The sequence below is a fragment of the Excalfactoria chinensis genome, chromosome 13 (genome assembly GCF_039878825.1).
Source record: "Excalfactoria chinensis isolate bCotChi1 chromosome 13, bCotChi1.hap2, whole genome shotgun sequence".
In the NCBI taxonomy this organism is placed as follows: Eukaryota; Metazoa; Chordata; class Aves; order Galliformes; family Phasianidae; genus Excalfactoria; species Excalfactoria chinensis.
In genome coordinates, this window is record NC_092837.1 from 6,205,302 (window position 1) to 6,218,966 (window position 13,665).

The 13,665-nt window shown below is 41.5% G+C and overlaps 1 protein-coding gene across 3 annotated transcripts in view; it reads left to right on the forward strand.

Moving 5' to 3' along the window:
* Window positions 1–13,665, forward strand: part of GALNT10 (polypeptide N-acetylgalactosaminyltransferase 10) — an 81,530-nt gene that overhangs the window by 34,727 nt on the left and 33,138 nt on the right. For all 3 annotated transcript variants that reach the window (XM_072348461.1, XM_072348462.1, XM_072348463.1), the window contains exons 2-4: window positions 4,636–4,738; window positions 5,523–5,661; window positions 9,383–9,549. In XM_072348461.1, the coding sequence (XP_072204562.1) occupies window positions 4,636–4,738; window positions 5,523–5,661; window positions 9,383–9,549 (409 nt within the window). The remainder of the gene's footprint in view (window positions 1–4,635; window positions 4,739–5,522; window positions 5,662–9,382; window positions 9,550–13,665) is intronic.

Consider the following 13,665-nt stretch of genomic DNA (forward strand, 5'->3'; position numbering starts at 1 on the left):
CTCATCTTCAGCATCTTGTTGTAGGATGTGACAGCAAGATTTACTTGCTGAGGTGCTGGGATAAATGAAGAGACCTGGGGTGTAAAAATGCCATCACCTCTAAAGATTGTAGCTCCTTGATTTTAAAAAGTAATAATTAAACAAGCAGCAAAATAAATGTTTGAACAGGGCTTGAAGTCTGTACAGCGCTGTGATCAGCTGCATGCACTTCAGCAAATCTTTTTTCCTCTAATATATAAAGCTCTTGGCTTACATCTCCATCTACTCTTCCTTTATTCTGACTGGAGCCAGGCACACTAAATAGTGATTAAAGAAAAGATTAAAATTCCATTTTTGTTTGGCGTTTGAACACTGATCGATTCCTTTGGTGGCATGTTAAGTAACAGCGTGGTAGACGACAGAAGGGGCTTATTTCCAGCAATCTGTCTAAATCCATTTCCAATGTATTGCTTAATAAGCCTTTCTCCTTTAATTCATTTTCACTTTTTGAAAAAAGGAGGAATGAAAGCAGGCAGGAGATTAGTTTAAGATATTGCTGGAGAAGTAATCACTGAGTGGTAAACAGCTTCCAGTTTTGAAGAAGAAGAAGTGAATGTGTTTGAGCTGAAACAGAAGTTATGGGCTTGCTGTAGGACTTAATGGATGAAATTCAATGGCCTGTGCACTTACATAGCTTTAATAGATGATTGTAATAAAGCTTTCAGGCTTTGAAATCTCCTTTTTTGCTTTGCTGTTAACAACTGACCACTTCAAAAACAAACGGATTTTTGCAAAATGAGAAGTGGAGGCAGAGCAAAATGGGAAATGGCAAAGTCTATAGCCTGGCACTTCTGTTTGCTGAGCTGCTTTATAGGGACAGAAATGCAGATGCTTAATGTCAATTTACCTTCACCGTAAATAACAGATAGCCGCAGCGTTCAAACAACGGCCATTGAATTTCATAGTAAAAACGTGGTTAAGGAAGGGATTGTGCTGGTGGGTTTTGGACAAAAGTGTTGTGCCTTCTGCTGTGCAATTGGAATTTATGGGTAATGAGGATGAAAGTGAAAACTGACACAAATGTTACGGGTAAGATAAAGCTTCCCACAAATGAGCTGCTTGTTAAATAGTGAAGGCAAAAGTCTGTCCTAGAAACCTGGCTGTGTTTTGTGCATTGCTTGGATATCTCAGTCTAGAGCTTCTGCCGAAAGGATATCATCAAGTTATTTCATTTGCATAAATGAGTCAAATCCCTGCAGCATCACTGAAGAAAGCCACTAAAAAAGGAAGCCTTCTGCTCTGTGTGTGCTGTGTCTGGATGTCTAGATCTCAGACACGTAAAATAAAGCTTCCAAAATAACACCAATGTCAGCAAAGTGCCCATTGTGACTTCTGGGAGACTTGGATTTAACGTGCGTGCATTCCCTGTGACAGTGGCTTGCTGCTGTGCCCTTACAGCTGCTCTGCTAATAGCAGTGACGTGGGCACAGCAGTTGCAGTCCAGGGGAAGGCAAATGTTTGTCTTTTGCTCTTTTTTTCAGTAGTCTGTTTAACTTTAGTTAGTTTTGTGTGATTTTTAGCGAGAGGCGCTACGCTAACCACACTGCTTCAGGTACACATTGCATTCAAGGCTGCACTGATGGGTAGGTGCTGGCAGGGCTATTGGAGCAAAGACGTGGACGTTCATCACTGCAGGCTTCTCAGGTCCCATGCTTTAATAGTGACTTGCCAAACCAGCCTGTTAGAAGTTTGTTTACCGGTGACACTGTTGAAAGAAATATTCTAATCCCGTAACACTTAGTCAAGTTGTGTTGCATTTAGTGCAGCATCTCTCAATTGGATTGATTGATGCTCCTTGTCTGCCCAAGGCCAAAACAGCTCCAGAACTCAGCCGGTCTGCCTGACCATCTGCAGTATGTCCATGCTTAAAGGTTTACAAGGTACTCATAGAAAAGCATGCTGATACAAAGACTGGTGTTGTTTACATGTGGGACTCTTCTGTTACGCTTCACTTGTACAGGGCAGAAAGGCTGTATGCACCAGAGGCAGAGGAGCAGGAGACGAGGCACACTGTGTAGATCACTTTTACTTCCCTGGTGTTGACATGGAGAGCTATCAGTCCTGTAAGTGTCAGTAGGAGGAGCCCAGTAATGGGCTCTGTACAGGATTTAAGGATAAATAACTTGTAATCTGCCTCTCGTGCAAAACAGAGGCCAAGCTCTCACGGAATGGCCGTGCACTGAGGATTATTTAGTGGGGATGAAAAATTAGAAACAGCTCTGGAGGACCAGACAAATGGATTGCTGAAGTGTTGCAGGCCAGCTGCTTCATTGAGCTGAAAATTTGATATGCTTTATACCAAAAATAACCAGGCTGTCTCTCCTCCTGTCACGCTGCTCTGTCACAGTTGTCACCCAGACCTGCTCGCATTTGCTAGCATTAGCCAGCATTCATTGCTTCTGGGAACACTGGGTTGGAGCACCTTCTTGATCTCCGAGCAAGAGGCAGTGGCTTTATGTTGCACTAGGGGAGGTTAAGGTTGGACATTAGGAAAAATTTCTTCTCCAGCAGAGTGGTGTTGCAGTGGCACAGGCTGTGCAGGGAGGTGATGGAGTTTCTGTCCCTGGAGCTGTTCAAGAACCGTGGAGATGTGGCACTGAGGGACACAGTTATGGGCACGGTAGGGGTGTGTTGGGGTTGGTCTTGGTGATCTTAGTGATCTTTTCTAATCTTAGTGATTCTGTGATGAGGAGAGGAGAGCTTTGCTCTCCCTTCACTCATTGCATGACACAAATAGAAGTTCCTTAATAGTTGTTGACATTGAGAAGTAGCTGAGTGTCTCCTTGTTGATTGAGTGTCCCTCAGCTCTCCAGCAGGGGAAGTAAATCTGAATTGCAGACAGCAGGAAGGGGAATACTCTTGAGTTTCGGTATTAATTGATTGGTATGTGTAACCGAGTGTCTGCTTTCCTGAATCAAACTTGACTTCTGCCAGGTATGCAAAATGTCTTGCCAGATAAGTTGAGCAATTGAGTATAAATCATAATATGTTCCTACGTTGAAAAAAAAATCTAGATTTTAAGTCTCTTGCATGGAAAATAAAATACCAAGTAAGTTTTAATAGTTCATAGAGCATCTCTCAGTCAGATCAAGCTCTGTTACTCGCAGACCTCTCATTTATTACCCTTAGTCTGATGATACCACCAGCATAGCTCATACTGTTGGTACACTTCCTCTGCTAAGGACTACCACCCATAAAGAAGTACCCAGAACAGAGCAGACACCCGTGTTCAGCATCTGTAGTTTATGCTGACATCTTACCTTGAACCTGTCTTCACAGGCAGTTTTCTAAGTTAACACACTGGGCACTGAGCTGGAGTGGGAAAAGTGCTAGCAAGTGTAGAAAAGTGTAGGAAAGGGGTGCTCCTATGGGGATAATCCATTAAGGCTTCACATCAAGGCTCCCAGAGCTCAGCAGTCAGACTGCAGTGAGGTGCTCTCTGTGTGTCTGAAGCCTTGCATACCTTGAAATAGCAAGAAAAATGTCCAGACACCCAATTTTCCCATCAGAAACTTAAGTATAGGAGTAGTTTGCAAATGAACTCTTAAAGCAAATGAAATCTGTGCATTAAATGCCAAAGACATCTGATAGCCCTGCAAGGTTACTGTGCCAACCGCTGCTTGATCTGGTGGTAGTTTAGTTGGGCTGATCCATTAAGGGGAGATCTGAAGCCTTATGCCCTCTGAGCATTGCCTAGCTCTGTAGCTTTTGCTTTCTGGGAAGTTGTAGTGTGTGGAGCTTACTTTGCAGTTCCAGAGAAATTAGAAGGTTAAAAAAATAAAATAAAATAAAATCCAACTACTTGCTCAGAAAAGATGCTACAAATGACTTGTATTTGTACTTAGCAGCATATTAGAATGTAATTGAAAACCCATTCTTAGAGATGTTCTCTTCTTAGCCTTAAACCCTATTTAACATGTATATATTTCCCTTGGTTTGGGGGGGATGTCTGTCTTATGGAGAGATGGTGATTTTTCTTTCCACACGCAATAGCCTGCTTGATTCTGAATTCACCCCATCTTTCATTTGCTGACTCGTTCCCAAAACACCCATTGCTTTTGAATTTCAGGAACAACATCATGAAAAGAGCAGCTCTAATTGCTTTTGGCGCAGGCTCATGCCTCATGTAAAATTTGCTTTTAAGTTGAGCAGCAAGAGTCCTAATAAATGACCTTTTAAATCTTATTTTGATTTTATTCGGGTATAGTCGTGTGCTCATTAATAATGATCCTGCAATAGGTCACCCATTAAAGCTTTATTGTTAATTAAATAGGAAGTAAGATGTATTAGATGTTTTCAAAATGAAAATGGGAGCTCTTAATAGATTCTCTGATTAAGAATACTGGTCTGCATACCTGATGGTGCACCAGAAAAAAAACAAACAACCTACTAAACGGCTACAGATAAAGTACTACTGTTCTGAGGCACGTAAAGCTTGCTTTTTCCATCTTCCCATTTAGGTTAAAAATGATTTGCTTTGAGTCTGACCTCCAGGGAGATCCATAGTCTGCCCTTACGGGAAGGGGGGAGGCTGTTAATAGAAAGGTTTCATTGGTTTTGGGGGTTTTATAATATATCCAGTCTTCTTTTTAAAAGGCACTGCACGTGAGGCAAAAGAAAGACTTTTACTTTGGTGATGGACAGAGGAAAAAGGACTGGCATAATAAGGAAGCTATAAGGAGGGACCTTGAACGTGTGGGTATGTAAGATCACTATAAATATTTTAACACAAATCGTAAATTAATTGGATTTTATTTGCTAGACTGAGTGTGGGTTGGTACGTTGTACTTCAGAGTGGAGATGATGTTGGCATGATGCAGCAGTTATTGTCGGTTAATCTCAGTTAAAGTCTCCACTAACTCCAAAGTAATCATTATGAGGTGAAAGGATGTTGGTAACATCTTGGCGCTTTTCGAGTAAGTGCAGAATTGATTTTTGAAAGCTTATTAAAAATCATGTGATTCCAAACCTGGGGTATTCAGAAAAGGGGTAAGAAAAATGTTGTAGATGATAACATTCAACTTTTATTCTGTAATTCCGGGTTTTATCTTCTATCGTATAAAAGAGGCCATTTTGAATGTTACATCTTTACACTGATGTCTGCAAGGGCTCTGTCTCCTCTGTACAAGAACTAAGGTTTGTTAAAAATACATATCCATCTGTGCTGCAGAAAGAAGCAACACTGATGAGGTATTTAAACCATATGTATTCTTCCTGCTGTGGAAGAAAGAAAAAAGAAAGATCCTTCCTGGTGTTACCGTAGCCCCTTCATTTGTTTCTGATGACAGAAGCAAGACTTTAACTTGTCTGATTTTGCACAGCTGAGGTTAACCCAGTGCTGAATATGGCATACAGCACAAAACTAATGGAGGAATTTCAAAGGGCTCTGAGATAAGTGCTGTCCTTTTGATACACGGGTTAGTCTGTGGCCTGTTAAGCACCAATTAATAGTAACAGTGCGTGTTTACTTTGTCTGTCTGTAGGAAATGGAGAACAGGGAAAGCCTTACCCAATGACTGACGCAGAGCGGGTGGACCAAGCATACAGGGAAAATGGCTTTAATATCTTCGTGAGCGATAAAATTTCTCTGAATCGTTCCCTTCCAGACATCAGACATCCAAAGTGAGTATACAGTTTGCATTTCCAGAGGTGAAAGTTTACAAGCCATAATTTACCACATGTGCAGTGTGCTGGGCTTTTATGTAGTTTTGTTTGTCCAACACAGGTCTTTCACAGCCAGGGTGCTGTTGGTACCTGCTGTCTCTTTCATAAAGGACAGTGTGCAGTAATTGCAGTGGGAAATGGAGGAATCAGTTAAAAAATAATAAGAATAAATAAAAATCGCAGAATCACAGAACTTCTAGGGGTTGGAAGGAAACTCTGGAGATCATTGTGTCCAAATCCCCTGCAAAGCACTCCGCTGAAGGAACCTCAAACTGAAGAGGCATCTACTTCCACATTCATCTCTTCTAACATGACAGCTCAGTTCCTGAGCCCACTGACATGGCCAACAATTTTTAGCAACTAATAGGATAGAACTGTTTCTCTCTGCAGCAGGAAGTCATGTAAATGTCTGACTTGTTTGACAAGTGCCCTAAATGTAGCTGGGTGATGGCTTTGTCAGTAAACTCTGTGTGATTCTTCCATTTGCCAGTAGCTGGAAATAACCGTGAAATTTTTAGGAGCAGAACAAGACCTGAGTAGCTCCACTCAACTACCAGTGAAGAAAAGATGTTGGTTTTTGTCTTTATCTTCCTCATAAAACTTAACCAGAGGTTGTGTAAAAAGCAGTTCCATTTGAATACTGACCTTTGAGATCACCTGTTTAATCCTTGTTGATACAAAGCCAAGACGTGTTTTAAACTGTGTGCGCTGCTGAACCAGAAAACCACATTTAGATGTGTGGGTTAAAGCTAGTTTTGTGGAAAGCTGGTTTTGAATTCAACAACTTGAATTCAACACGTGCTTTACTCACGAAGTATCATTTCCAAAAATAAGGTTTTAAAACGTAATAGGGCATTCAAGAGATCACCTCTTCAGCTGTCACAGTGAACCGACCAAATCCTGCAGCTTGACCTTTCTCAGCATGTACCCACAGACCAGAGGAGCAAGCATAACTCCATAAATACTTGAGGCATGCAGCTGAAATGTTTAAATATACGGATTGACCGGATAAAGATGTTTGTTGGTCAGCTAATATTCAAATTCTGGGGAACAGTTTGAGATTCTGTGATCGCTAACCTAAGCTGTGCCTGGCTGCCATTTAAAGGGGCTGCCATGGTCCTGAGGATTTAAGCTGTAGACAGTGCAGTATTTCCTCACCTGAAGATTAATAAATTACCTTGCATTCCCCAGTGCTTTACAGAGTTGCTGATTCCTCATTGCTAATTCTGCTATTAAAACTTTTTTAAAATGTAAAACTTCTGACTGTAGTCCCCAGTTAAAATTAATAAGTGAAGTGTCTGAGTCACCAACAACTTAAGCTGTGATTAATGATACTGCTGCAGCTGGTTCTGCTTGATGTTTGACACATCCTTTCCCCCAGTGTGGTGAGTTATAATTGCAGAGGTCTCAAGATGAGGATAAACAGCATGTATGTAATGGATGCTAGGATTAGCTGGGCAGGGAATGGGGTTGCATTTAATGGAGATCTGCAGTAAAGGAATTCACAGCTGAAAAGGTCTGTTTATTCCCTGCCCATTAAAAAAAGATACATTTGAAACGTTTTGTTTCATATTATTCGGGAGCTTGATGAGGGCAATTTATAAAGAAGTTTTGCTGAGGTATAGTCCATAAAAAGCGCAATAGAAAGACAGGAGCTGTGCTGCACAGCACTTGTTTTACCTTCCCTTTTATGTTTGATAAGAGAAAATGGAAACTTCAAAGTTCAGAAATGTGCCTTCAGATAGAGGGGAGTGTAATCACCAGGTGAACTGGGGCAATGATGTTTCCTTTCAGTGCCTCTGGGGTGTCTAATATTCAGTACTAATTTTGCAGGTCTCGTAAAACAATTGTGGATATGATAGATTGAGAGAAACTCTTTAATAGTTAAACTTAATAGGTAAAGCTTCTACTTGTTAAAGCTGGAGAATGAGAACTGCAGTTTAGGAAGGGTTAGAAGAGAACTGGGGGACCTTGTTTCACGATGTCACAAAATTATAGCTAGCAGCTACCTCCAAAGAAGGTTGATTGCATTGCCAAGGGCTGGATGAAAGCAGTCCATGCAGCTTTATTTTGCATACTGGATCTGTGCATTGCAGCCGTAGCCTGCAAGCTCTTGGCAACTCCCCAAGACAATTCATTAGACCCAGAATAAGCTACTGTCCTTTCATGCAGGCACCACAGTTGCTTCCTGTAACCACAGATTTATTGAGTTTGTATAACATAGGTGTCTCCTTCTCCATGCCCTGGGAAAGGCACCCAGGAGAAAGCTTCCACTGCCAGAGCTGCTTTTGTTCCTATCTGCCCTTCCTGGAATGGGGAGGGGACTACCTGCATGCATGCGCTCTGTCCTGCATGTGCTAAAAGCCTGATGTGCAAATCAGCTGTAGTGCATGCTGTGCAATAGGCAGTGATATGGCAGGGCAGGGAATAGGGCACGGCCTCCCTTCTCTGCTAGCAGAAAAAGGGCAGCCCATCATGCTAGTATTACCATTTAAGTTCTAAAAAACTCTGTTCATGCTCTCACCTCTGTCTATTTTGTGCTGGACATGTGGGGTTCTGAGAATGGATAAATTTGTCCCCTAGTGAACGGCTGCTGGGTAATTTTAACTACAGTTGTTCATCAAATGGCCTTATGACTCACCTGTTCAGCAAAGTTCAAACTCCACTCAGAGGGCCACACCTGCAGGAAAATAAACTCTGCACTTACTGCTGTTGTCTGGATGGTTTTTGTGAGGCTCTCTTGAAAACACTCCCACAAGACAAGAGGGCATTACTCCTGTTTCAATCTTAAGGGAGACTAATGGTCTGGGGCAGTGCCCTTAAAGCCAGGGGGTCTGTGGAGACCCTTTAGACCTGGGTCTCTGACCCTATCCAAGTTCTGCAGTGCTTTGAATTCAAAGCCCAGCTTTCTTGGCTTTGATCAGCTGAACTGAGTGTCAAATTAGAACTCCTAAAACAAGACTGGCTATTTAAGAAAAATAGCATTCGAATAATTTACCCGGGATGACAAAGAAAGCCTTGTGTAGAAGTTGGAGATTGATCTATTACTGAGGGAAGTGGGTTTATTTATCGACCAGTTCTTTTCATGTGATTATTCTGTCTCTTCCATTCATTGTTCATAACATCTTCAATTTCTCCAGCTCTTTAGGGAAGGAGCTGTTAGACAAGGTCCTTAATTTCTTTACATTCCGTTTGAAATTTTTGGATGATGTTATACGTGTGATTAGAATTATTTACTTCTCTGAAATCTGGGATTAAGTATGTTAAACCAGTGTATTAAAAGAGCTTAAAACAGACGCATTCAACTTCTGGAATAACTTCAGAAAATCCTCTTCCTAATGATCTTTGAGGTGTGAGAACTGGAAAAAAAAGAAGTGTTGCAGACTGTGGCACCAAAGCTGTAATGGGAATTTCTTTTAAAAGCAGTTTCAATACCTAACAGATCCCTTTGACTTTCTGCATTGCTAAATATCACTTACCGGCCATTAACAGTTTCTGTTTCATAAGGAAAGGGGTTTTTTTGGCAAGGCAAATTGGAACAGGTCGACTCTGTATTGAAGAAGTCCTTTTTCTGGCACCTTGCATCATTTTGGGGAATAGAGGATGAACTGAGTTGCTTGATAGCAATTGATATGGAAGCGCTGGTGTTTTTTGCTTTCTGACCTTGTTCTTTATCCAGCTGCAAGAATAAGCTGTACCTGGAGAAGCTGCCGAACACCAGTGTGATAATCCCATTCCACAATGAAGGATGGTCCTCCCTCCTCCGGACAGTGCACAGCGTTCTGAACCGCTCCCCTCCTGAGCTGATAGCAGAGATAGTGCTGGTGGATGACTTCAGTGATAGAGGTATGAGAATTTGCATGTAGCATCTCCATCTGTTATTATCTGCCTATGCTTATCCACCAAAGGGATCAACGAACTTGCAAATATTTGTATAACTAAGGTGACTGAGTGACTTCTTCATTGCCAAGAGCAGAGCTCAGGTAAATCTTGCTCCAATGTACCTGAAAGTCCAAAAGTCCAGCAAAATAATCATGTCTCAAGTTCAGTTTGTACTATTTTAACTCCTAGCAAGGGCTGTCCTGCGTTTTGGACAATATGAAGGAACCAGGCAATTAAAACCTAACAAGCAAAACAAAAACAAGGAGTGAAGGGAAACAGCTCACTCCTCAGGTCTTGCATTTTCTTCTAGACTCAGAAAATGAGAGAAGCCTTGATAAAAGGTCTCTACTTTGGACTATCGATGATTGCTGGCTTTTTACCCCTGAGTATTGTACCCCTGGAAAGTAAATCTGCAGCATCTGAGGCCCCGACTGCTTTCCCTTGCTGACATGCAGTGTGAAATAGGGAGAGTACTGTTAAGAAAAAAGCATTTGTTTTGGATTGGATTCAAGTATTACATGTGAATACATATAATCTTGGGCATGCAAAATTACCATAAATAGAAGCACCGTTGTTAATTGTCATAGCAGTGTATACGTGTAGTTGCTGAATGTACTTAATCTTCAGCAGAAAGGCAAGATATCTTTTCTCTCTGAATCATTTACGTGCTGTGTGATTTAAATTAATTTATGTATTAAAGCAAAACACGTGCAGCGTGCACTACTGCTAAGGTGGGGGGAAAAAAGCAATCAAACAGGAGGAATGAATGTCTTTGTCCTCTAGACATTGCTATGTTGAGAACACGAGGAATTTGGAAGCCCTGTGAAGCAGCTGGCCCTCCTGTGTTAAGGAGGGTACAGTGATTTTTAAAGAATTATGATCAGATCCAGCAAATCTGTTTTCTCCATTAAAATTACTCTGACTGTTTAGATTCTTTACGGGCTGCAGCGCTTGAGTCCTGCTCCTGAGATTACACAACTAATCAAAAAGAACTCGCTGTAGGGACGCTAAAGGATACAGCTTCAAAACTCTGACACATAGGAGATTCCAAAAATGAGCTTGGGAACAAGCTAGTGAGTATTTTGTGTTCTGACCTATATTGACTTTGAAATAAGCACTACCTGATCGCTGCAGTATTTGTTCTAAACTATGTCTCTAATTAGTTTGCAAGCTAGGCGTGCTGATTTGAACAAATCAATCAGCTATATGAATTAAGTATTTCTTCAGAGGATTTTCAAACTAAGCTGGAGGAAAAATACCCTCCCAACAAGGTCTCTTTATTGCTACTTGGTCTAGAAGCAAATTAGTAAAGCTCATGCTGTAACCACAGCTGAGTTGTACAAACTCGTTTCTTATGGGAGAAGTGGAAGTAATGAAATCTGTTTTCCTGTGCATGTTTTCCTTGTTCTCTAGAAGTGCCCATCTGACCAGCTGACAGAGCACTTCTCTGGCTCTCTCATTTCTGCTCCCCAACAGACCACACGTGTGCTGTTTGTCCGGCTTGCCTTTGTTCTGTTCCACCTGCCTCTGCTAGCTCCTCTCCGTCAGTCATCCATCTTTCATACAAAGAAATGGCTGAGATTAATTTGTGCAGCAGCTATTTACAGATGGGTACAAAAGACTGCTGGTGTTGGACAGTGAGGTGAATTGTAAAGGGAAGAGAATGAGACACAGACAGCATGCTAATAAAAACCTTTCTGAAACCAATGTTTTCCTGCTAGCTCAGTTGATCTATCCGTGTTGGGACAATTACTGGTTAGGATGAAACATTTTTCCTTCCCTGCTGTCAGTCTGTATCTGCACTGTGGCATTTCCTGCTGGCTCCTTCTCCTTTTCCAGCAGGCAGTGTTCTCCCCTAACCACACCGGTGTTGCTTTCCCACATCCCTCCTGGAGTTTAAATAGTTCCTCAGTCTTCAAGAGGCAAGAGTGCTGAGTCCTAAATGACTTAGCACTTAGCACAGTGCATTACCTCAATTTGACAGGCTGCTGGTTATAATTTTGTTTTTAATTTATCCATGGTATGTGTTTAAAGAAAAAATAATCACCTTTCTTCAACCCAGGGTCTGAGCATAGATAATTCAACACATCAAACTGATCTTCTCCAGGAGATCTTTTACTTCACAGATTGTATATTTGAGAAGGCCGCGTTCTTGGATTTGGACTGTTAGGCCACAATTCTGGTTATTTATCTCCTGATTAAATTGGGCAGGGAATAAAGACCACATCTCTGAGCAGATGATACCATCTCTGCTGTGCCACAGAATCGGTGAGCAGTTATTAGTGAGGAGAGATTTCTCGGTTTCCTTTGAAAATCTCAGATGGTTGGTCTGCTGCTTTGTCTGCAGAATGGAACGCTGTGCTTCTCTTTCAATTGCTTTTCCCACAGATTTGTAACAGTCTTTCTTCAGAAATTATAGAACCATTGGGCACAGTGATAGCTGGGAGCCTGATGGAGATCAGAGAGCCAACAGTAAGAACAGTAAATGTCAGCTTCTTCCCCAAAGAGATCAGTAAACAGTCATAATGAACTCCAGTGAATAGTGAGAAATGAAAAGAAAAAAAAAACCTTAATCATTTTTTTATCGAGAGATTACCCCGACAAGATGAAATATCTGATGCTCTGTGCTGTACCTCCTGGTGGCCTTTCACTTGAGGGCTCTCTAAAAAGACCCAGCACCTTAATAACTCTTTAAAAAGACTAACCCACAAAAAGCTAGCTGTCTCCAGCTAGGAGACCATATTCTGCTCACTAGTATTTCTCATGTGTTTAACTCAACACAGGTGAGCACACTGGATTTTGCACTGGATTTTGCCCAGCTGCCCTTGAGGCCCTGCTGATGGTGTTGCTCTCCTGTTCCGCTGTTACACTGGGCTGTGTAGTGCCAGTCCATCAGCATCTTTCAGCTGTGCATCTGATCAGCTCTCATACCTGGATACTCTTTTTTTTCACCAGAGGAGTAAAAAGGGCTTAACTAATAATAGTTAAAGAATAGATATGGAAAGCTGGCTGCTAAGCACGTGATTTTGTCTGATGTTACTTTCATAAGTTTTTCATCTGTTTTCAAGCAAGACATTTTTAGTTCAGTTATGAAGAGAGTTGAGAAGTCGGCTAACAAAGTGACAGGAGAGCGAAGATGGATTTCTGGGTTAGTTGGTGGATGCTGTGTTCTGCAGCGTACCTGAGAGGCAGCTGTGCTGCTTTCATTACTGGAGCTCTTGGGCAGATGAATCATCTTCTGGAAGTGTCAACAGCCATTTATTTCTTAATTTGTTTGAGACACGACTCTGTGACCTTTAACAATAAACATTTTTCAGCCAAAAAAGATGGTCCTGATGACAGCAACTCTTAACAGCAAGCAGCAAAAGCTTAACCAATTGCGTTTTTGTAATATTTCCTTTGCTTTGTATTTGAGAAAGCTGAATGTGCTGGAGCAGCTTACTGTATGGAATTATTTTTGGGTGTCTATCATACAGTGCAAGCGATCAAAATCTAGGCTTATTTCAGACTTAGAGCTGAGTCCCGTATCAGCCACTTTGCTCTGGGAAGGTCTGGCTGTTTGTGGGATCAGTTTAATAAGGGTTGATTATGATCTTAGAGGTCTTTTCCAACCGTAACAGTGCTATGATTCTATGATACTGATGCAGTGCTGCAGTAGCACCCAGCTTGCATTGAGCAGCAGACTGCGGTGCTGTCTCCAGCAGTTCTTTAACAACTGACTCTTGTTAGAGTTAGACAGACCCTTGTCTTCCTAATCTAGGCTGGGTTGGTTCAAAAAGAATTTGCTTTCTGGCATGTGCCATTGGTCACAACAGAGTAAATGCCATTTCTTCTATTGCAATTAGTCTCTAATATGAATTTAGCATTCCCAATAAAACTGCTATAGTAGCATGTACTTTTCTTCCGCACAAACTTTGTGGGGATATGAGGAGTTCATTCTCTTGACCATAAGCATTTCAAAGCAATGGAAAGGTTTATATGTGGAAAAGAGTATGGGTTATATTGAACAGAGGGAGGCACCAATTCAGTACCTATTTTTGGAGAGGAAGAATGAGCCTGCCTGACACTGTCTGCCTCTTT